The sequence below is a fragment of the Ovis aries genome, chromosome 19 (genome assembly GCF_016772045.2).
Source record: "Ovis aries strain OAR_USU_Benz2616 breed Rambouillet chromosome 19, ARS-UI_Ramb_v3.0, whole genome shotgun sequence".
In the NCBI taxonomy this organism is placed as follows: domain Eukaryota; kingdom Metazoa; phylum Chordata; class Mammalia; order Artiodactyla; family Bovidae; genus Ovis; species Ovis aries.
Genome location: NC_056072.1, coordinates 15294931 through 15315143, shown reverse-complemented (window position 1 = coordinate 15315143; position 20213 = coordinate 15294931). Strand labels below are relative to the sequence as shown.

Sequence of the window (20213 nt, the reverse complement as noted above, 5' to 3'; positions counted from 1 at the left end):
TATGCATATTGGAGGAGGGCTAGGCAACCCACTCCAGTATTCTTGCCTGGAGAATCCCATGGACAGAGGAGCCTGGCGGGCTATAGTCCATGAGGCCGCAGAGTCGGACACGACTGAGCGACCAACACTGTGCGCATATGTTCATAAGGACACCCACATGGCTGTAACCTAAATATCCTGGTTTGGGGAGACTGGTTAAGTGAATTGTCCTGTCCATACACTAGAGTTCTTGCAGACAGTCAAAAGAATAAGAACTTTCTGCAACTCCTGTTATCAGGCCATCCCAAGATTTATTTTGCAAAATGCAAAATAGGGTATTTTATGCTGCACTTTGTATTAAAAACAAGGAGACAGATATTTCAATAGTAACATATGCTGACAATTTTTTTTTCTGGTGTGGGGGAGAACTTTTGAAAGAATGATCATGAAAGTGGTAATTATTAAGAAATTGTCTCTAAGGTGAGGGACTGGGGCACAAGATGGGGTGAATTTTTTTCACAGTATTTTTCCCTTAATGCCTGAGTCTTTTAAACTATACACATGTATTTTTTTATGATTAATCAGGCCAACATTTTTTTTATTACTTAGCAAGATACAGAGAAAAAAACAAACCAGTACTAGCACTTATGCATCGATACCTATTGCCAAAATAAGCAAATCATCCCACCTCTTCTACTGGCCCTTTTATTCTGTTTTTTTTTTTTTTTAATTTTATTGGAGTGTGGTTGTTCAGCAGTGTTCTCTTGGTTTCAGGTGTACAGCAAAGTGAGTCAGTTATACATATATATATATATCCACTCTATTTTTTAGACTCTTTTCCCATATGGGTCATTGCTGAGTATTAAGTAGAGTTCCCTGTGTTATACAGCAGGTTTCTATCTATTTTTGTATTTTAAAAATAAACTTAAAAGTCATTCAAAAGGATTCATTTGAGAGGCTGAGTAGTCAGAAGAGGAGAGAGTAAAGTGACCGCCTCCCTCCTCTGTGGCCAGGACCCCTAGACCCTTGATTACCACCGACCGGAGCTTCATGAAATCAAGCATATTTTTACTTCAGATGAGATCTGGTGATATTCCATCATGATCATCCCCTGCATCTACTGCTGGATAGCAAGTGTCCCCAAAACAGAAGCTGGCCCCTCACAGTGTCCGTGTGTCTGCACAGGCTCACCAGTGTGCCCCTCAAGGCTGTAATCCAGGAGTCGGCGAGGCCTGCAGGCATCTCACGGCTGACCGGAGCGGGGGTCCCCTCCCAGGCTCCCAGCCTCAGGGCCAGGACATCATCCCTCACTGTGTGGGCCCCTCCACGGGGCTGTGCGTACCCGGCCGCCGGCTCCCATCAGAGCCAGCGAGTGAGAGAGGGGCCCCCAGGACGGAAGCGCAGCCTCGCTGTGGTCTCGTCTCTGGACCCCTCACTCCAGAGGGGTGCTATGCTCTGTGGTCAGGTGAGTCCTGGGTCCAGCCAACACTCCGAGGGAGGGGTTTGCGCAGGCAGGGGCTGTCACAGGGCTCTCACAGACTGCTGGCCATTGATCCCGGCTCCGTGGAACGCTTGTTGACATGGTCCTGTTGTACCCCAGCTCATCAAAATCACATCTGCCGTGAACGTGAGGGAAGTGTGTGGGCATCACTGTCTGCTTTTCCTCAGAAGAGCCAGCTGCTGTCTCATCATCCTGCGGTGAAGCTTTAGGGGCTCCCAGCTGTTTTTATACTTTCTGAATTCTGTCAACTTGATAACATCTGGAAAGTTTGATAAAATAGGAAATAACCATCACCTCACCCTTCAAAATCATCAGGGAACATTCTCCTGTACTATGTAAGAAAAAGGCTTTGTTTTTAGGAAATATATATGGATGTGCTTAGGGGCAAGGGGTGTCTTGTCTACAACTTACTCTCAAATGATTAAGGAAAAGGTAATTAAATGATAAAGCAGAGTGCAAAGCGGAACTAGTTGGTAAATCCGAGTAAGGGTATTTTACTTAAGATCTCTTTAGTCTGCTTGCGATTTTTTCTGTCAGTTTGAAATAACAGCAAATTTTAGAGTTTGTAAAAAGAAATTCCCAAACCTGCTAGATGAACACTGCAAGTGAGAACTCATTTTATGGAAGATCATCAGGTACAGACTGATGATGACTGGCCATCCAGGTTTGGGTCTCACTGCCTGAGAACCCACCACACTTTGCTCCAAAGGGGCTGTCAAATCTCTGTGGTTGTAAGTGGGCTTCTGCTTCTGTGCTAAAGGAGGTCGTCCACAAGCTGTTCATCCCCTTGCTAGAGCTTCAGCTCTCCCCGAGCTGTAGAAATGGCCCTTTGAAGGCACAGGGATTCTGATGCTGAAGCCTCGGGAAGAAAAGTGTGCCCTGCGAGGCATTTGTAGTCACCAGGAAGGGCAGGAACCGTTGGTCTCAGCACAGAATTGTGCGTCTGCTCCATCTGCCCCTCGGGCTCACCCACAGATTGGGACACCTCGATCACCCACCTTGCGGGGACCCTGCCCTGGGAGCCTGCCGTCTGGGCCTGCCTCTGCGCCCAGGCATGGCGAAGCAGGAGCACAGGGTGTGGGCTGGCACCTTCCGTTAGCAGCCAGTGGGCTTTGTGGAAGGGGCAACACATGTGTGTCTTTGAAGAGCAGCAGGAATTCACAGGTTCCTGTAAAGCGGTGGGACCTGAAGACTGGCCACCAGCTGCCAGGTGCTAGTCTGGGAGGTGAGAAACGAGCACGGCCTGCTGCCCTGTCCTTGGCGTTGAGGGTGGGGGAGAAGGAGGCGAGGAGGGGACTAGAGGACCCGGAGAGAAGACCCGAGAGGCGGGTTCAAGGGCCAGTCCAGTGTGCCAGCCTGGCCAGAAGCCCAGGAGTCTCCTACCCTCTTCCAGGAGCTGCAAGTTCTTCCCAGCACAGAGCATGCCAAGCCGGGTTGGAGACTGTCAGTGGGTCAGTGGGACTCGGCTTCCCGGAGGGTGAGGAGCAGTCCCAGGAGGGCGGGGCTCCGGTGCCGTGGGGTGAGCTTGAGTGTGCAGCATGTTTGAAAAGAGCTATCATCTCCTTGGGTCGAGGCCACTGGGCCCCGACTCACCTGCTGTTGGTTTTGTTCCATTTCCTTTCAGCAAGTGCTTTCCTCTTGTGGTTGCCATCACTTCCTCCCAGCTCAGGACACGTGGCCAAGCGTGTACCCAGGGCGTCAGTAGCTTTCTAGGCCACCAGGGGAAGCCTTCCTACTGATACCAGTTCCTTTGTGAAATCAGGAATGCTGAGGCCTTGACCCCAAGCTTATTTTATTAGTCATTATGGATGGTATCCTCTTCCCTTCCAGTCATTTCATGCCTGTCTAATTAAGCCTATATGAATAACAGCATTTATCTGCGTGGCTTGCCACTTACTTACCTGGAATGCTTGGTTCAAAGGGTAAAAACATATATGCCCACAACCTGAACAACTGCATGACTGTTTGATACAAGCTGGTTTGTTCTGATTGTCCAAAACAGCTTATAGAAACACTGGTTTGATTGCCTCTTCTAGAGCCACATAACTTACCTGTGAATCAGCCATGGGCTTTGCTGGAGACAACAGATATCACTCCACCCAAACCTGGCCGAGTGCTCCTAAAACCTTGATCCTGTCTTAACAAAATGACTTGCAGGTCATTCAGGGTAACAGGCAGAAATCATCTGTATTTTATGACTTCTACCAGGGGAGTCCCTGTTAGCAAATAGCTTCTCTCTTATGCTCTCTGCTCTTCTTGGCTTCACACAAGAAAACTGTGACGATGATAGAGGAAGAACTGAATAGGTGAAGACATGTTTAATTCAACATGTATTGTATGTAGCAGCTCATGTTTCTAAATGACAGAGTAAGGAGGCTGAGTTCTGACCCACTCCAGACCACGTGATTTTTGGTTAGAACTTTTGTCAGAACCAAAGTCCAAGGCATAAGCAGGATTGTGCTGGCTGATGGATTAACCTCAGAGGGGACCGTGATCTCTTTTTCCAAAGGTCACACTAAAGAGAGCACTGACCACATGGACTGGATGCTATGATCACACTGGGGTCTTGGGTTCTTTGCTCTCAAACACCTAGAGTACAGGTCTGCGGAGAAGTCATTTCTTCTTCATGAACAAAGCTGTCCTGTGTCCCGAGGCAGGTGTTTCTGCCGTGTACACACACTGTTAACCTGGTTCCTCTAAGAAAGGTCAGTTCTGGGCATCAGTATGAAAGAGGAAGTGGGAAGCCACAGACATGTCCCCTGCGGTTGGATGCTGTGGGTTCTTGGGATGGATGTCACGGCAGTATGCCGCTGCAGCTTTAGAGGACAGAGCAGTGGGGGCCGGGCCGGGCCAGTGCCGTCAGTTCCAGCACCTCCTGCCACCCCCCTGCCCCCGGAGGGATGCAGGTGACGGGGAATTCAAGTGCAGTGAAGACGTAGAGACAACATGGGGCCTCGTCCTTGTTCACAAGCTTTGGAGGTGGGAAGTAGCTGTTTTGAAAAAAAGGAAATCAAGAGAATGAACACTCACGTGTCTGCCTAATAGGGGTTGTTTTTCTTGCAGAAAGAGATCAAGCATCAGCCATTTCTGGCCCCACCTTGACCAGGCACTTCAGAAGGGGCGTCGGTGCCGGCAGCACCGCTCATCAACAGGCACCAGCTGGCCATTCCTAGCCCTGGGGGTGGAGGCAATAAAATCAGAGTCAACAGTGATTACGGCCTTGGTTCTAGTCATCATGTTGACTTTTAGATATCACCTTGACATGAATGGAGGATATAGATGTTGTGTTGATCAAAGGGCCACACCCCATGTAGATGGGAGAAGCCCAGCAGTGCCAGGGGCGCTGCCATGGGTGACGGGTGCTCTGGCGCCTTGTGGCCTGAAGTCACGCCTGTGACGGGGGAGGAGCGTCTGCAGCGGGGATGGGGCCAGAAAGGGGTGCGGCTGCCACGGGCACAGAGGCAGCCCCTCACTCTCTCCTGGTGGTGACCAGCCTTGTCTCCTTAGATGGAGCGCAACTCCCCCTTGATATTTAGGAAGAATGCTTAAAGTGTTTTAAATTCTTGGTTGAAGCCCTGGTGTGGGCAGTGGACGGTCTCCTACATGTTGTTTAGTGGACTGTTTACTTCAGCCTTTTGTTTTCTGAGCTCTGGGTTTTTCCTTCCTGCCACAGTGAAGACCCATCCCCGAGTCGCATCTCATGAGACTCGGGACTCATGGAAGGAGCCGGTGGACAGGGAGGCTTCTTTGGTGCGGCCCCTTGTGGGCGGGTGCTGTTACCCCTGTGTCCTCCCCCATCCATGCCTTGCCCCCCGGCCTGAACCCTGAGCTGGGGGTGTTACTGCCCATTAAAGATGAGGACTGAGAGATCATGCCACGGCCTTGGCTGGTTCCAGACTCCTTGGGTCTTGTGTCCCCAGGAACCTGAGTGACCTGTGAACTCCACAGGGGGTTCCTGACCTCAACAAACTCGTGCTACAGGAGGAGAGGCCCCCTGCCCATCGTCTGCCATCAGGCTTCCAGACTGGAAGGGCATACCCTTCCTCCCAGGCCTGTGTCCAGAGCAAGAGGCAGCTACTTCCTGTGCACCTCTTGTCCAGGAAGTGCCTCCTGCAGACCAGATGCTCTGGGTCACCTGGATGGCCCAGACAACTGGGCCAGTGTCCTGGCAGCATTGTGGAAGTGTTGGTGCTGTGGGCTGATGGTGACAGATCAGACTGGCGACCTCTCTCTCCTGATAAACAGCCCAGGATCGTGTTGTAGCAGAGCCTGAATGATTTCCTCCTGCACGTCAGTTTGCAGGATGACATCACAACCAGAGATCTAGTTACTACAGTGAGTGTTGCCTTTAAAAAAGGAACTCCATTTTTTACAAGAAACTTGGTCATTAGTCCTCTGATTTGGGAGGCACTGTACTAGTTTTACATCATTACTTGCCAAAATACAAAATGCTCTTTTCCCTTTCTTACACAGAATTGGCGTCCCCTTTGACTTTTCTGTCCTGCCATTTGGGGCCATCCCTGTGATGTCCCTTGCCTCTGATACGGCCATGATGCACATTACATGATGCGATGTTCCAGAAGTATTCATCATGGTTTTTATATATATTATTTCTTCATGATTAGTCATGGCTTGTTTTTGATCTCATGGACACTGGTTCTTTTTGTTTCGATACCCTCCTCTCTTAGAGACGCCATCTGCATTCTGACCTTAGCCCACACGGTGGGGCCCACTGCTCCGGGCCTGAGTGGCCAGGGCTAAGGCATGGTCCACCTCAGCTGGCCTCGCCCCACCGCTCTGCTGTCCCCCTTGTGCATGTCTTCGAGGCCTGCCAGAGCCCAGAGCTCTTATTCTCCACTCTCATGTCTGGGCGTGTCCACATGACATCCATTCGACTCGGCGGCCTTTTAAGCATCTGTTATTGCTTTTCTCATTATCCAGCAAAGGAGACATGGCTTATCTTAGCCTTTCCTGTGCCCGGATGATTCCTGAACAGTTTGACTCCCCACTGCAGGTGCTGAGTGGCACTTTGCTGCCAGCGTTAGGTTTGCCGTTCTTTACGTTTCCCTCCGCTGGGGATGCCCCCTCAAGCAGTTTGCCTGTCACTAGTTTTCTTTTCCAAGTTTTAGCGACTCAAGTGCTTGTGCTTTGCCAACTAACTTCCCCACCACATTTTCCATACTTTCTTGTTCTTGTGCCCTTTAGAAGCCATTCTTTGAAACATACTCAAATGGATTTCTGTGCTTTTTATTAACTCAAACTTTCCAGAATTTTAAGCAACTTTTAAAAATCTTGATTCAATTTGTGCTTAAAGGTCAGGGTAGGGTAACCATGGTGTGTTCTAGAGCTGGACTCCTTGGTTTAGAGAGATTTAGCCAAAGCAGAAAAAAATCTGGGCCAGGTGGGACAGGACAAAATTTCAGCCTCACCTAGCATTTCCAAAATACAGGCAAACCTTCACAGGATGGAAGTGTGATTCGTTGGAGTCAGAATCTCAAAACATCATGGGCGAACCCTGTGGATAGTGGGGTGATGTTCTAGGTGGTCCAAAAGCAGCCCAGAGCTGGCATGTTATCAAGCAGGAGCCGGGCAGCTCAGGCCCACAGGGCGGGCCCTGGAGCCAGGACTGGGTGCAGACCCCCTCTGAACTGTGCAACCTCGGGCAGGATTTTAACTTCCCTGTGTCTCATGTTTAAAATGTTGATAACAGTGTGCCTCTCATAGGGGCAGTTAGGAGGAACAAATAGTGTATGTACCTTATATGGAATGTAAGTAAGCCTGAGCCCCACTGCCCGCGGAAAACAATGTATACAGAGTGTGTTCGCCCTACACTGAGGCCCAGGCGCCCACAGAGGTGTCTGTTAAGATTTCTCACTCAGTGATTTCGCGTGGATTTTTGGATAAGTGTTCAGGATCACTTAATTTGGGGAAAATATCAGCACCTGCTGCGTAACCTAAGTGTTGCTTGTTGTTCAGTCCCTCGGTCTGACTCTGCCGCCCCGTGGACTGCAGCACACCAGGCCGCCCTGCCCTTCACCATCTCCCGGAGTTCGCTCAGATTCATGTCCATTGAGTCAGTGATGCCATCCAACCAGCTCATCCTCTGCTCCCCTCTTCCTTTTGCCCTCAATCTTTTCCCAGTATCGGGGTCTTTTCCACTAAGTCGGCTGTTCACATCAAGTGGCCAGCGGTCACTGTTAATTAAGTTACAAGTGGGTGACAGAATGTAATAGACATTAAAAGTTATGTCAGCAAAGCAGGAGGAAAAAAGAGGTTTTGACATAGAAGCACAGTCAGAAATGCAGGGAACGGGGAGGAGCGGGGATGTCAGTAGCCGAGACGCCCATGCAGCTGGCGCCGAGGAGCATGTGTGACGCGCGAGGACTTGGGCGCTGCCTGAGCCCCACTGCCTGCGGGAAACGGTCTATACGGAGTGTGTTTGCCCTGCCTGGAGGCCCGGGCACCCACGGAGGCGTCTGTTAAGACTTCTCCCTTAGTGATTTCATACGGATTTTGGGTAAGTGGTCACTTAACCAAGGATCACTTAACTTGAAGAAAATATTGGTGGAGTGGGAAAGGAGCCCAGCAGAGAGCAGCTCTGATGAGGGCTTTTCGTTCCTAACGTTTCCCAAACCCAGGGAGGTAGAGCAGACTCTCCCTGGTGGCACTTCACCATCTTCGCAACCAGTGCCTTGCCGCCACCTGTGGAACCCCAGGGCCCGCGGCCCTGGCAGGTCTAGAGTGATGAGCAGCTCTGATCGCCTGTGGCTGCTAACACGTGCGGCTCGGGTTCCTGGCTGCAGCAGCACCAGCGCCACGCACACCCAGGGCAGCTGAGAACCAGGCCTCGGGCTTCTGTGAGCCCCCGCTCTCACCTGGAAGATGTTATCTGTGAGGTTTCTGTTTGAAATGGCTTTAGCTCCTGGGAATTTTGCTCTGAAATTCAAATATGCAGAGAACACAGGCTCAAAATATGACTTTTTAAAAATTCTATTACACTACACCTGATTTACAATATTGTGTTAGTTTCAAGGGTACAGCCACAGATTCTTTTCCATTATAGGTTATTGCAAGATATTGAATGTAGTTCCCTGTCCCATACAGTAAATTCTTGTGGTCTTTTTTTATATATAGTGATGTGTATCTATTAATCCCATACTCCGAATTTATCCATCTCACCCACCTTACCCTTTGGTAACCATGTTTTGTTTTGTTCTTAATGTTATTGAAGTGTAGTTAATTTACAGTGTTAGTTCCTGGTGTACAGCAGAGTGATTCAGTTGTATATATATTCTTTTTCATGTTCCTTTCCATTATGGTTTATCACAGGATATTACTGAATAGTTTCCTGTGGTATACAGTAGGTTCTCATTAGTTATCTATTTTATACACAGTAGAGTGTATAAGTCCATGCCAATCTCACAGTTCATGCCACTCCATCCCCTTAGAATCTGTAAGTTTGTTCTCTGCATCTGTCCGTTTCTGCTTTGCAGATAGGTTCATCTGTACAGTTTTTCTGGATTCCACATAGAATCCATATTATACAACTTTTCTATTTCTGACTTGCTCATTCTGTATGACGGTCTCCAGGCGTATCTCCATCTCTGCAAATGGCACTGTTTTGTTCCTTTTAAGGCTGAGTAATACCCTCTTGTGCATACGTACCATATCTTTATCCACCCCTGTAGATGGCATTTAGGTTGCTTCCATGTCCTGGCTATTTTAAGAAGTGCTGCAGTGAACATTGGGGTGTATCTATCTTTTTGAATTATGGTTTTTTCCAGGTATATGCCCGGGGGATAGGACTTCTGGGTCACATGGTAGTTCTATTTTTAGTTTGAGGAACTTCCATACTGTTCTACGTAGTGGTAGTAGGAATGTAAATTGGTACAAACTGTAGGAGGGTTTCCTTTTCTCCATATCCTCTCCAGCATTTCTTGTTTGTAGATTTTTTTTTTTTTTAATGATGGCCATTCTGACTGGTGTCAGGTGATATTTCTCTAACAATTAGTGATGGTGAGCATCTTTTCATGTGTCTATTGGTCATCTGTATGTGTTCTTTGGAGAAATATTTGCAAATGAAGCAACCAACAAGGATTAATATTCAGAACACACAAACAGCTCATGCAACTCATATCAAAAAAACCAAACAACCCAATGAAAAAAATGGGCCTAAATAGCCATTTCTCCGAAGACGACAGCCTCACTTTTAACCCATGTGTCTTTCGTTCTAAAGTGGGTCTCCTGGAGGCAGCATGCTGTAGGTTCTCGTTTTATTATTCAGTCCGTCACTCCGTGTCTTTTGATCAAAGCATTTAGCCCACTGATATATGAGTATTTACTGATAGGTCTGTATTTACTGACATTTTAAATTTCTTCTTTGTTCTTTTCTTCCTTTTGTGGCTTGATAATTTTCTTTTGTATTATGCTTGATTTCTTAATGATTTTTGAGAGTTGATTTGTGGTTACCCTGGTTTTCAAATTTATTAACTCGTTTATTATTATAACAGTAATTATTATATCTGCTTGACTGACAGTCATGCACACTCTTTGCTCTACATTCTAAAAGATGTACGTTTTCCTACTCCCCTCCTCATTTTGTGACTCATCAGAATCACAGGAAATCACAAAATTACATCTCGTAGTTGATATTTTTGTGTGTGTGAAAATGATTATGTGCTGGCATATAGTATTGATCTTCAATCCTTTTATGTATCTGCCTTTCCTAATGTGACTTTCCCTTTCCTATAGGTTCTTGCTTTTTTCTATCTAGAGACCTCCTTTCAGTTTTTGCTTATCTGAGAAATTCTTTCCATCTCCTTCTATTCTAAATGATAATCCTTCTGAATAGTGTCCTAGGTTGCAGATTTTTCCCTTTGGGGACTTTGTAGGCCAGAGAGTGGTAAGACACACTCAGCACTTCTGCAGAGAAATCAGCTGGTAGCCTTAGGGGGGTTCCCTTGTAACTGACTTTTTCTCTTGCTGCCTTTAGAATCCTGTTTAACTTTTGGCATCTTAATTATGACACGTCTTGGTGTGGGTCCGTGTGGATTCATCCTGTTTGGGGTTCTATTTCTTTCACCTATGAATACATTTTTCCTTCTTCACTCTTTTGAGCCGTAATTTCTTCAAATACATTTTTGATCTACTTTTCCCTTTCTCCTCCTCCTGAAATCCCTATAATGCATAGGTTGGCATGCTTTAGTATTATCTTATATACCTAATATGTTTCATTTTTTTCTTCTTTCTGTCTGCTGTTTTGATTGGGTGATTTCTGTTACAGGTCACTTAATGGTTTTTCACCTTGGCAATTGAGTTGTCTGATTTTGACTGGCTCTTCCTTATGGTTTCCAGTTCCTTGTTACAGGGATCTGCATTTCTACTGATGGCCTTCTTAATCACTTCAGCGTTTTTACACCTCCCTTTGGAACTTGGGGCCTGCCAGACTGGAAGGGCCTGTTTGCTCTTTCAGGGGATTCTCTTAGGCAGGAGTGGTTCCTCTATTTACATGTATTTCTTTTTCTCTATAAATTTAGGAGAAACCATGATGTACTATAGTCCTGAAAGACTGTTTTTATGTGGGCACACCCCTCTGTAGAACTATGTCACTCTAGTATTTCTGGTGCAAAGGCTGTATTTGCTGTGGACACCAGCCATGTGTTTGGCTCAGGCTGTGCTGGCCGCGGTGCCGTGATGATCAGGGCCTCCTCTTTGCTCAGTGCTGGTCACTGCCCCGTTGGGGGTTAGGGGTTGCTCCCCAGTTGTAGGAGTAGAAGCCCCCAGACCCGGATCTAAGCTGCAGTGAGAGGGAGGTGGGACTGCAGCGCTCCTGCTGGGATAGGCAACTCTGAGACACTGCCCGCCACCCACGATGCACAGCCACAAAACTGACCTCGTCTCCACTGCAAGAGGTTGCGCATCAGCTCCACCTGCCTTTGGCATGCGCACACTTGTGCTCTGGACCACACCACCAAAGCAAGTCCCCTCCTCGGGTGTGTCCGCCAAAGCCCAAGTTTCAGTACCAGGCACGTAACAGCAGGCGCATGTCTTAGGCTGGGAAGCATGGGGATGTGGCTGCTGTCAGTTTCGGCTCCTCTCTCTCTGCTGGTGGCCAGTGCACTCTCCTCGTGGGCAAAGTCCAGGCCCCTGCAGCCTCCCTCTGTCCTGGCACAGGAGGTTCCTCTTTTGCAGCTCCCTCCCTTGGGGCACAGGCCCCACCTGGATTCTCCCTGCCCCAGTTTTTGCCTTTAGTCTTACCAGGTTAAGTGGGGATCTTTCTTTCAGTGCCGGGTATTTGAGATACCCAGCTGCTCTCAGCTGGTGTTCTGTGAAAACTGTTCCAGTTTAAGTGTAGTTTTGATGTATTTGTGGGTGGAGTGGACTCTGCGTTCTTCTACTTCACCACTTCAATCACCTCCTTCCAAAAGATTTAAGTAGACATTAGTTTTCTTTAAGTCAAACTGACACTTCTGTTCCCCAGGGTCAGCTCGTGCAGTTACTGAACTTGTGGCCACCACACCTCACAGGGTGGGGGAGCTGGGTTTGGACCGTCTTGGTTTCCAGCAGGGACCCAGCTGCTTTCAGGTGTCTTTCCATCCTCCTCTTCCCCCAGCTCTACCTGCAAAGCCCCCTTCCCTTCGCCAGAGCCAGCCCTGAAGGCCTGAGGGGCTGGACCCAGGTCTGCACTGGCCAGGTCACCATCTGGACTCGGAAGCCCTGGCACTCGACGTGCAGCCCGTATCACAGCGTGTGCTCACTGGTACCGGACATGTGGCTGGGTTCAGAAAATGATGCTAACTTCAGGAAGACGGGTGTATCTCACTCACCCATGCTGCTCTCCCGGAGGCTGCGCTGTCCTCTCTCGGGCTGCTGCTGGAAGTGTGCTGGGGGCTCCCCCACAGGTAGTTCCGGAGCAGCAACTGGGGGTGCAGCTGCTGGAGGGCCCGGGGAGTCAGGAGAGGAGAGCTGGACATTCCACAGAGAACGGAGAGCCCAACAGCCCGAGTACAGGCTAGGAGTTACAGGAGACACGTCCTCCGGGAGGAGCCAGGCTGAGGGGCAAAGCCAAGGCTGCAGGGTGAGAGAGAAAAGGGGGACTTGAGCCTTAGCCCTGAGTCTTTGGGAAGCCCCTCGAGTGGCATGTTTCTGGTCCCCTGCTCTAAACACAGCTCAGGCTGCCTTTGGAGACGGGTGGGGATTCTGGGAGGTGGTTTCAGGGCAGGAGGGGCAACAGTCCTAAGGTGGGAGGAGGCGGTGTGCTTGGCAGGCGGAGGCCACAGGACCTGACGGGGAGGGGCAGGGAGCCATCTGTGATGATGTCCCAAGTTTGGGGCTGCGCAGGGAAGACTGGGAGAGAGCTGGCGGCGGGGCACGGGGAGGTGCTGCTCGTTGGAGGGAATTCTCTCTAGGTCTCAGACAAAGCTTACCTTTGTGAAAAAGTGGTGCACGTCAGAAGGCCTGCTCTCTCCTTTCCTTTTTTCAAGGAATGGCAGACCCTTGCTTAGTCTGCCTTGACTCTGAACTACATGATCTCAAGCTAGTGACACGGGCAGAGGAGACAGGTACGTGCTTGTCAGGCTGGACAGCAAGCGCAGGCAGAGCTGTGGGCAATGGAGGCCCCAGTCCTGCTCCTCCTGCCCGCGCCACCCCCCACCTTAACTGCCGAGTGGCTTCCTTCCAGGCAGTGTTTCTCCACCCCAGCTGCCCAGGAAAATCACCCAGGGAGCCTTCCATTAAATCAGAATGGAGGGGGCAGGGGAGGTGCTCGGCCTCGGAGACAGCCTGCAGCATACCGGGGAGAGGAATGCGCAGGGTCCTTCTGGGGGAAGGGGTAACAGCAGCTGCCACCAAGCTGGAAACCGGTAGGGTGTTGTCAGCTGACTTCCTGAGTCAGGTGAAGAGAAGGGTCCCAAGAGTGACTGCGGGCTCAGCGAGGGAGCAGCCACGAGTCTGGGAGGGGAGGTGTCTGGAGGTGCGGAGCAGGGCAGGTCTCAGACAGCGCTTCTCTACTTCTCCGCAGGGAAAAGGGATCCTGTCACTCACCTTGTCTCAGGTTAAGGTGCACGTTTGGCCAACACACTTAGCGAGTTGGTTCCTGTTAAGAGGCAGACCTCCGAGATACTGTGGGTTTGGTTCCAGACCACTGCAGTTAAAGCAAGTTGTGAATTTTTCTCTTTCTCCTGTATATAAAAGTAATGTTTATACTGTAGTATAGTCTATTGAGTGTGTAACTGCATTATGTTTTAAAAAAAACAGTGTACATAACCTTAAAAAATAATGCTGTTCAAGAAATGCCGATAGAATTGTTCATTCAACACAGGACTGCCCACAAACCTTCAGTTTGAAAAAAAATACCTGCGAAGCACAGTAAAGGGTCTGCCTGTATAATCATTGCTAATAATGATGCCAAAAATCAGTCTGTGCTTTTTAAAGAATAATTTGGAACATGAGTGTTTTAATGACTCATGAGTTGAGGAAAATTTCATTTGCTCTTCATTCTGATGCTTCTTAATGGGAAAGAAGTCAGCATTATTATCCTGCTTATATTTTTAAAGGTTTTGATGCTAAAGTCCTCAAAGAAGCCAGCTTTTTTTTTTTTTTTTTAAGGGAATAACGTTGCTCCTTCCCACCCCACCCTCTTCAGCAGGGCAGCTGAAGCGCCCTCAACCAAAGAGCTGAGCTGTGGGAGGCAGCCTGGAGTCCACCCCAGCACCCTCAGCACGGATTGTGGTCTGGACCTGCCCAGTGATCCAGTTTGCTTTCTGGTAAAAGATGGCAGACCACAAATCAGACTGCCAGGCCTAGGTTTGTCTGTGGAGGAACTTGGAGGGCCTGGTAAAAGTTCAAGAGAGTCCTGGCTCCCTCTACAAACCAGCATGATGGCATTTTATCATCTCAGGGAGGGACCAAGAGTCTGCATTTAACAAGGTCCAGGGACCATAGCACCAGATAATCACCAAGGTTCCTTCAGATCAGAACTTTCATGCTTCTAGAGTTAGTTCTGCTAAAGCCTCCCATTTTGCTGGAAGGCGAGGAGGATGTGGGCAGTTTCATTACGAGTTCCAGGACCACACACTGTGAGGGAATGCAGACCTGTGAGCAGTGGAAAGCAACTGGGTGACCCAGGGCCAGATGGCCTCCAACCCCGTCTCTCAGGTAGCAGCCGTGGAGACCCGCCCCGATTGTGCAGGAAAGGTTGGTGCGTCGCTCACTGACCTCACATACGGTTTCACTCTTCACCTCAGGCAGGCGGGCTGTGGCAGTTTGTTCCCTCTTAGGTTTTTCTTTAGGGTCTTAAGGTCTGGTCCTGCTCTCTGCTCAGCATAGCCAGCTGGGGGTGTGGAAGACAAGGGGGAGACAGGCTGAGCCCCAGCTCCTCAACCCACTGTGGGCAATATGCCCTTTGGGGATCACAAAGCTCCATGAGACAGATGGAGCCCTGTGGGACCCAGGGTGGGAAGGGGGGATCAGGGGAGGGTTGGCCCAACCCAGAGGCCAAGGGGATGGAGAGTCCTGGCTGAGGTCCCTACCTTTGATTCCAGCCACGCAGTCCAGTGCAGACCCTTGCCCTTAGGAGCTGCCCTCAGCAGGGCCGGCACTGCAGGTGGGAGTCATCCAGCCTGGTGGGTTCAGAGTCTCTTCCCAGGCCTTGGACCTGAAAAAAGAGGCATCCCCAGAATTAGGTCACTTGGAGCAGGGTCGTTCACGGGAGAGGGCCTATCTACAGCCACACACACAGATGGAGGGGGGCTGTCTGCACCTCAGGGCTGTCTGAACCTCAGAGGCACCTTTAAATCAAAATTCGTTTGATCAAAACCCATTGTGGATACTTCCCTGGCGGTCCAGTGGTTAAGACTTCGCCTTCCAGTGCAGGGCATGCAGGTTCGATCCCTGGTCAGGGACCTAAGGTCACATGCCTTTTGGCCAAAAACCCACAACATAGAAACAGAAGCAATATTGTAACAAACTCAATAAAGACTTAAAAAAAAAAAAAAAAAACCTCATTATGATTTTCCTTTCCATGTGGAGGAGGACTCCTGGCTGTATGATTCTGTGAGAAACTAGGGAACATTTTATCCTCATCAGTTTAGATTTCAATTTCTGATGGCTCCTTGTCAAATTCTGTCCCCCAACCCCTTTTTCTCTCTCATGAAAAGACGTTTGAAAATGTCTCCTAAACCCAGGGCGAGAGAGATGAAGACTGTCTGGAGTGAAGGGGGCCTCCTGAGTTACTGGAGATCTAGAGCGGCCTTCAGAGCGGAGCAGGAGGCACAGACTCTGACTTACAGTCTGCAGAGGGGTCTCCTCCCCAAAAGCGGAGGGAGTGTGTGTCCTGTCCAGCCGTGTGGCACTTGGGGCTCCCAGGAGGGCAGCCAGGGACCCGGCCCCAGCCGTGTTTGTGCTCAGAGTTGTGTTTGCTCCATCAGTAAATAGCTGTTATCAAAAATCTGTGTGTTTGCGTGAAGTCAAATTCCAAAGGCGTAATTGATTCAGTCAACAGTGCAGAGCTGTACTCACGTGTTCCAGCGCCCATGGCAGAGGTGTCAGGCCCCGTGGCCGGGTGGGGCCCCAGGACTGGAGCTGGAGTGCTCCCTCCTCACAGGCCATGGTCCTGGGTGCGGGCCCCTTCCTCTGAGCCTTCACAGGATGTCCCCGATGCTCCTGGATGTGGCTGTTGGGACAGATGGGTGGTGAGACGTCCGCTCTTCTGGGGCCTCTGCTCTGGGCCAGGGACTTCAGGGGCGGTAACCCCAGCATCAGCCTGCAGGGTGTGTACCTCTCACCCACAGAGCGGGTGTGACAGGAGGCTCAGCGGTCACACTTCCGAGGTCACTTGGTGTGCAGGGGCAGAGCAAGGACTTGGCCCCAGATCAGGCCCCAGCACCCAGCCCTGTGGTTTCCCGCCTTCTACTGGAGGTCCAGGGAGGAAGAGGTGCCAGCTGCTTCTCACTTCAGCGTCTGTAAACCCCGACCGAGCTGGGCGCACTCAGCACATTCCACCCACACCCACCGCTTCCCGCTCCTCTGGGTCAGAAACAGGCTCCAGACCCGTGGGCAGCCTCGGGCCCCATCAGTGGACCTGGCTCCTCGGTTCCAAGTGTGCATCCCCGGACCTCAAGGAGCAGCGCCAGGCGTCTCCCAGAGCATGTCAGGGGTGCCCCTGAGGTACCTCCACCCAGGCTTGCGTGGCTCAGCGCGTCCTGTGTTCTCTCAACAGCAGATGAAGCTCACCGCGGAGAACCTGAAAGAGGAATGCAGGGAAGGCGGGAAGGAGACGGTGCCCTGAGGGCGGGCCGACCCGCTTCCAGGCTCCTGCCTGAGCTCCACCCCACTCCGGCTGCCTGACCTCGCTCCGGAGCCTCGCATGTGGACTGACCACCAGCTCCCCACGCTACCCTCACGGTGACGGCTGGCCGACGGGGGTGGCATCAGCTGAGCCCCCGCTGAGTGACGGGCGTTTCCACATTCCTGGCTCTGTCCTGCAATAAGTTCACAAACCCTTCATCGACAGAAACAGTGCCCACCGAGCTATTAAAGGCCACGTGCACGTCTGACGCCTCCTTCCGTGTGTGTAGACAGAACAGCCCCTCTGCTCTGGGCCCGGTCGTGGAATGGGGGGCCCTGAGGGGAGCCAAGGGCCGGGCCTGCCTGGAGGCCGGGCCCCTCCTAGAGCCTGCGGAAGCCCCCGGGTGCTCGGGACACACCTGCGTGGGGGCGGGGGTCCCCTGGCCGTGCCTGAGGGGCTGCGGCGCTCTCACAGGCGTAGCGGCCCCCAGCCTGCCTGGGACACCCGGCCTAGCCTCCTTTCCCACCAATGGCTGCTCAAACCACCCCAGGGCCCAGCCCGCCCTGCCCCACGGGGCCCGCAGAGCCGGGCGTCACGGCCAGCAGGACCTTTCTGTGGGAAGCTGCAGGAGCTGCAGCCAGTCGGTCAGGGAAGACAGGGAGGGTGGGCGGTCTCAACCAGTCTCCCTTGTTGTGGGCCCAGCCCCTCGATCCCCTCCTTCTCATCAAGGCAGGGTGCCCACAGCAGACCCGCTTCACACAGGTTTTCAGAAGCCTGACTCCTGTCTGCCATGTGTGGCTGTTCTGGGGGTTCTGCCAGCCCACCTTTACCAGTGTGGACACCTGTGGTCAGCCTTGCCCTGCCCACCCTGGTCTCAGCCCCCTCCACGGCACAAGTACTCCCTGGTGGATACTTTCTAGAACATGCTCCCGGCTCAGAACACCAGGGACTGACAGCTTCCATTGTAGTGGGCTCCAGTCCCAGGCGAGGCGCCCATGTTTCCTGGGAAAGGAGGAAGTTCAGGTGGGTCCTTGGACCCGACTCCGTCTCCCCCAGAGTAGGCTTTGGGGACAGTCACACAAGCACAGTTGGGGGCCAGTGGGTTCTGGGCATGGACCCCATGGGCTCATCTCCTGCCCGTGGGCTCCTAGCTGCTCCTGGCAGATCCCCTCCCCACCCCGCATCAGCGCAGACCCAGGTTCCCTGCGCGCCTGACTGTCCTTCCCAGAAGCCCGCCCTGCCCTTCCTCAGCCTGACCTGGCAGAACCCCATCACTCAGCCAGCACTAAGGCAGTTCTGCTCGGGGAGCAGGGGACCCAGGGGTCAGCCTGGAAGCACAGGACGTACCTCCACTGGGGTGCATTCCTGGGCTGCGGAGAGGACGGATGTGGGAGCCGCTCAGGTGGTGTCCACGGGGGCTGGCAGGAAGCGGACCCGAGTGGGCCCGCCAGGCCCCCGGAACTCGTCTGTCCTGTGCCCAGAGAGGGCAGCGTCTGGCTCCTGGCAGGTGCCCGGGAGCAGGGCTGGAACAAACCACGGTGTCCCTCACAAGTTATGGTCTTGTCACCGTAACTGACCTGAGACAGACCCGGTGACGCTGTCCCGCAGCACACTGGGCTCATGTGTGTGAAGCGGATGAACCCTCAGCCCCCGAGGCCACTGTCTCCTCCCGTCCTCTCCCAGTGGGGGCCCACTCCAGCCTCGGATCCAGCCCCCCGCCCCGCTAGCGCTGGGGTCCTCGTGCTCCCCCCACCCGGCTCTGCTGCTTCCGGCCCCCGTGGTGACCCACAGGTCGTCGCCGATGCGCCCCAGTCCTCCCCAGCACCCACTGGTGAGAGCCTCCTCCCGCTTCTCCTAGCCCGCGTCTTCCCACAGGGCTGACAGGAGCTGAGGCATCGCCCGCCTGAAACAGGGAAGACCCCCCGAGTTGGAGCCCAAGCCACGGAAGAAAAGGCGCAGAAAGAGACGGTGCCAGGAGGAGACACAACAGTGGGTCCGGACCAAGCAGGGACCGGGTGGACAGGAAGCAGAGCCCCTGTGTGCGCAGCCCCCTTGGCTCTCAGAGGGCGTGCGAGGCCCTGTCCACGCGGTGGTGACCTGGGGTCTCCGGACCCCAGCCAGGTCACCAGATGGCTCTGCGTGGGCAGGTCCCTGGGGAGGAGCCCGGACATGGAGATGACGCCGTCCACGCCCTGCTGGGAGGGTCCCAGCCAAATGAGGCGTGCGCAGCCGCACAGAGGCCCCTGGGAGACCAGGCAGAGCCCACCGCAGCCTCTCCCGACTGCCACCCTACGCCCCGCCTCCCTCGGGCGTGAGATATAGACTCACTGAGTCTACACACTGCCTGTGGGCCCTGGCCGGATTCACTGCTCAGCCCAGCTGTCCTCTCACGCCACCAGCAGCACACTCAGTTCTGTGCCACTGACATCCGCTGGGGCCGCTGGGTGGGGGCTGGGCCAACATTCCCCCCCTGGGCGCCCCCATGCTCTCCACGGTCAGGCCTGGGTGGGGTGGGGGGCAGGCAGTGGCCCGGTCCCTCCCCCTGGTGGCCACACTCACTCCCTCCCCTGCAGCAGCTCCAAAACAGAACGAAGATCTGAGAACAAATCTTTATCCTCTGGTGTTAGACTCGAAACCAGCGGCAAACAGTTAGGCACACCGAGCCCTACCCCGAAGCTGGCAGCCTGGAGCCCCTGCCATCCCCGGTATGCCCCCAGAGCTCCAGTTTCCTCCTCCCGTCTGTGTTTATAGATGAAGCTGGGGCACAGGGACCTCAGTGACCTCCCCGACCTCAGCAGCCGTGGCCAGGACGGTGCACAGCCCAGCTCTCTCCTCAGTCCTGACCCCAAGCTCCAGCCCCACTTCCGGCAGGAAACGAGCAACGAGAACAGGAACCCTGGGCTCCAGACGCCTCCTGAGCCGGTTTAACTCACAGCCTCCCAAGGACAGCAACGGTGAGCTGCTCATTGCCTACTCCAATGTGCAGGAGTAGGCACTGGGGGAGGGTGGGCCCGCTGCTCATCCCAGCTTTCTAAGAGTCAAGTCAGGAGGCCTAGCAAGTGAGGAGCCCCAGCCAGGGCCGGCACTTGGGGGTTAGTGTGGCTGGCATCGGCAGCTGGGCCTCCGCTTTTAGCTGCAGACCCCCCAAGAGAACCCACCCCTGATCAGAGCGATGCTTGGTGCCACCACCCAGGCCTGAGGAACGGGGTTTCAGCAGTTTGGCCTGGGATTCTCCGACCAAAGAGACTTTCCGTTCGCTTTCCGCCACTGGATGACCCACACTGCCCACAACCCCTCAGGAGCCCCTGGCTATCTGGGCGGGTCAGAGGCGGAGCTGCATCCTGCAGGAGGGAGGGGGTGCTGGGCTCCTTGCTCAGGGGTCTGTGAACCTTAGCCACCAACTGACCAGGAAGAGGGACGGTGGTGTTTTTCCTTGAGCTGCAGCAC

At 52.6% G+C, this 20213-nt stretch overlaps 1 protein-coding gene and 1 long non-coding RNA gene across 6 annotated transcripts in view; one reads left to right on the top strand and one right to left on the bottom strand.

Annotated features, from left to right (window-relative positions):
- ANO10 (anoctamin 10) overlaps positions 1-17031 on the top strand; it is a 214391-nt gene extending 197360 nt beyond the window's left edge. For 3 of the 5 annotated variants that reach the window (XM_015102278.4, XM_042235914.2, XM_042235910.2), the window contains one exon: positions 16698-17031. In XM_015102278.4, coding sequence (XP_014957764.1) covers positions 16698-16766 — 69 coding nt within the window. In that variant the 3' untranslated portion in view covers positions 16767-17031. Of the gene's footprint in view, positions 1-4543; positions 12728-15663; positions 15864-16697 lie in introns of those variants that run through there. The other 2 variants (XM_042235912.2, XM_042235911.2) reach the window with 2 other exon arrangements.
- Positions 1027-14925, bottom strand: LOC105603399 (uncharacterized). Its single transcript, XR_006057013.2, has 7 exons — positions 14696-14925; positions 13273-13659; positions 12907-13016; positions 12307-12550; positions 11373-11897; positions 8356-8416; positions 1027-4655 (listed from the first exon to the last, which is right to left on the bottom strand). It is a non-coding gene; the product is annotated as an uncharacterized LOC105603399 (long non-coding RNA).
- Positions 17032-20213: the final 3182 nt, after the last annotated feature.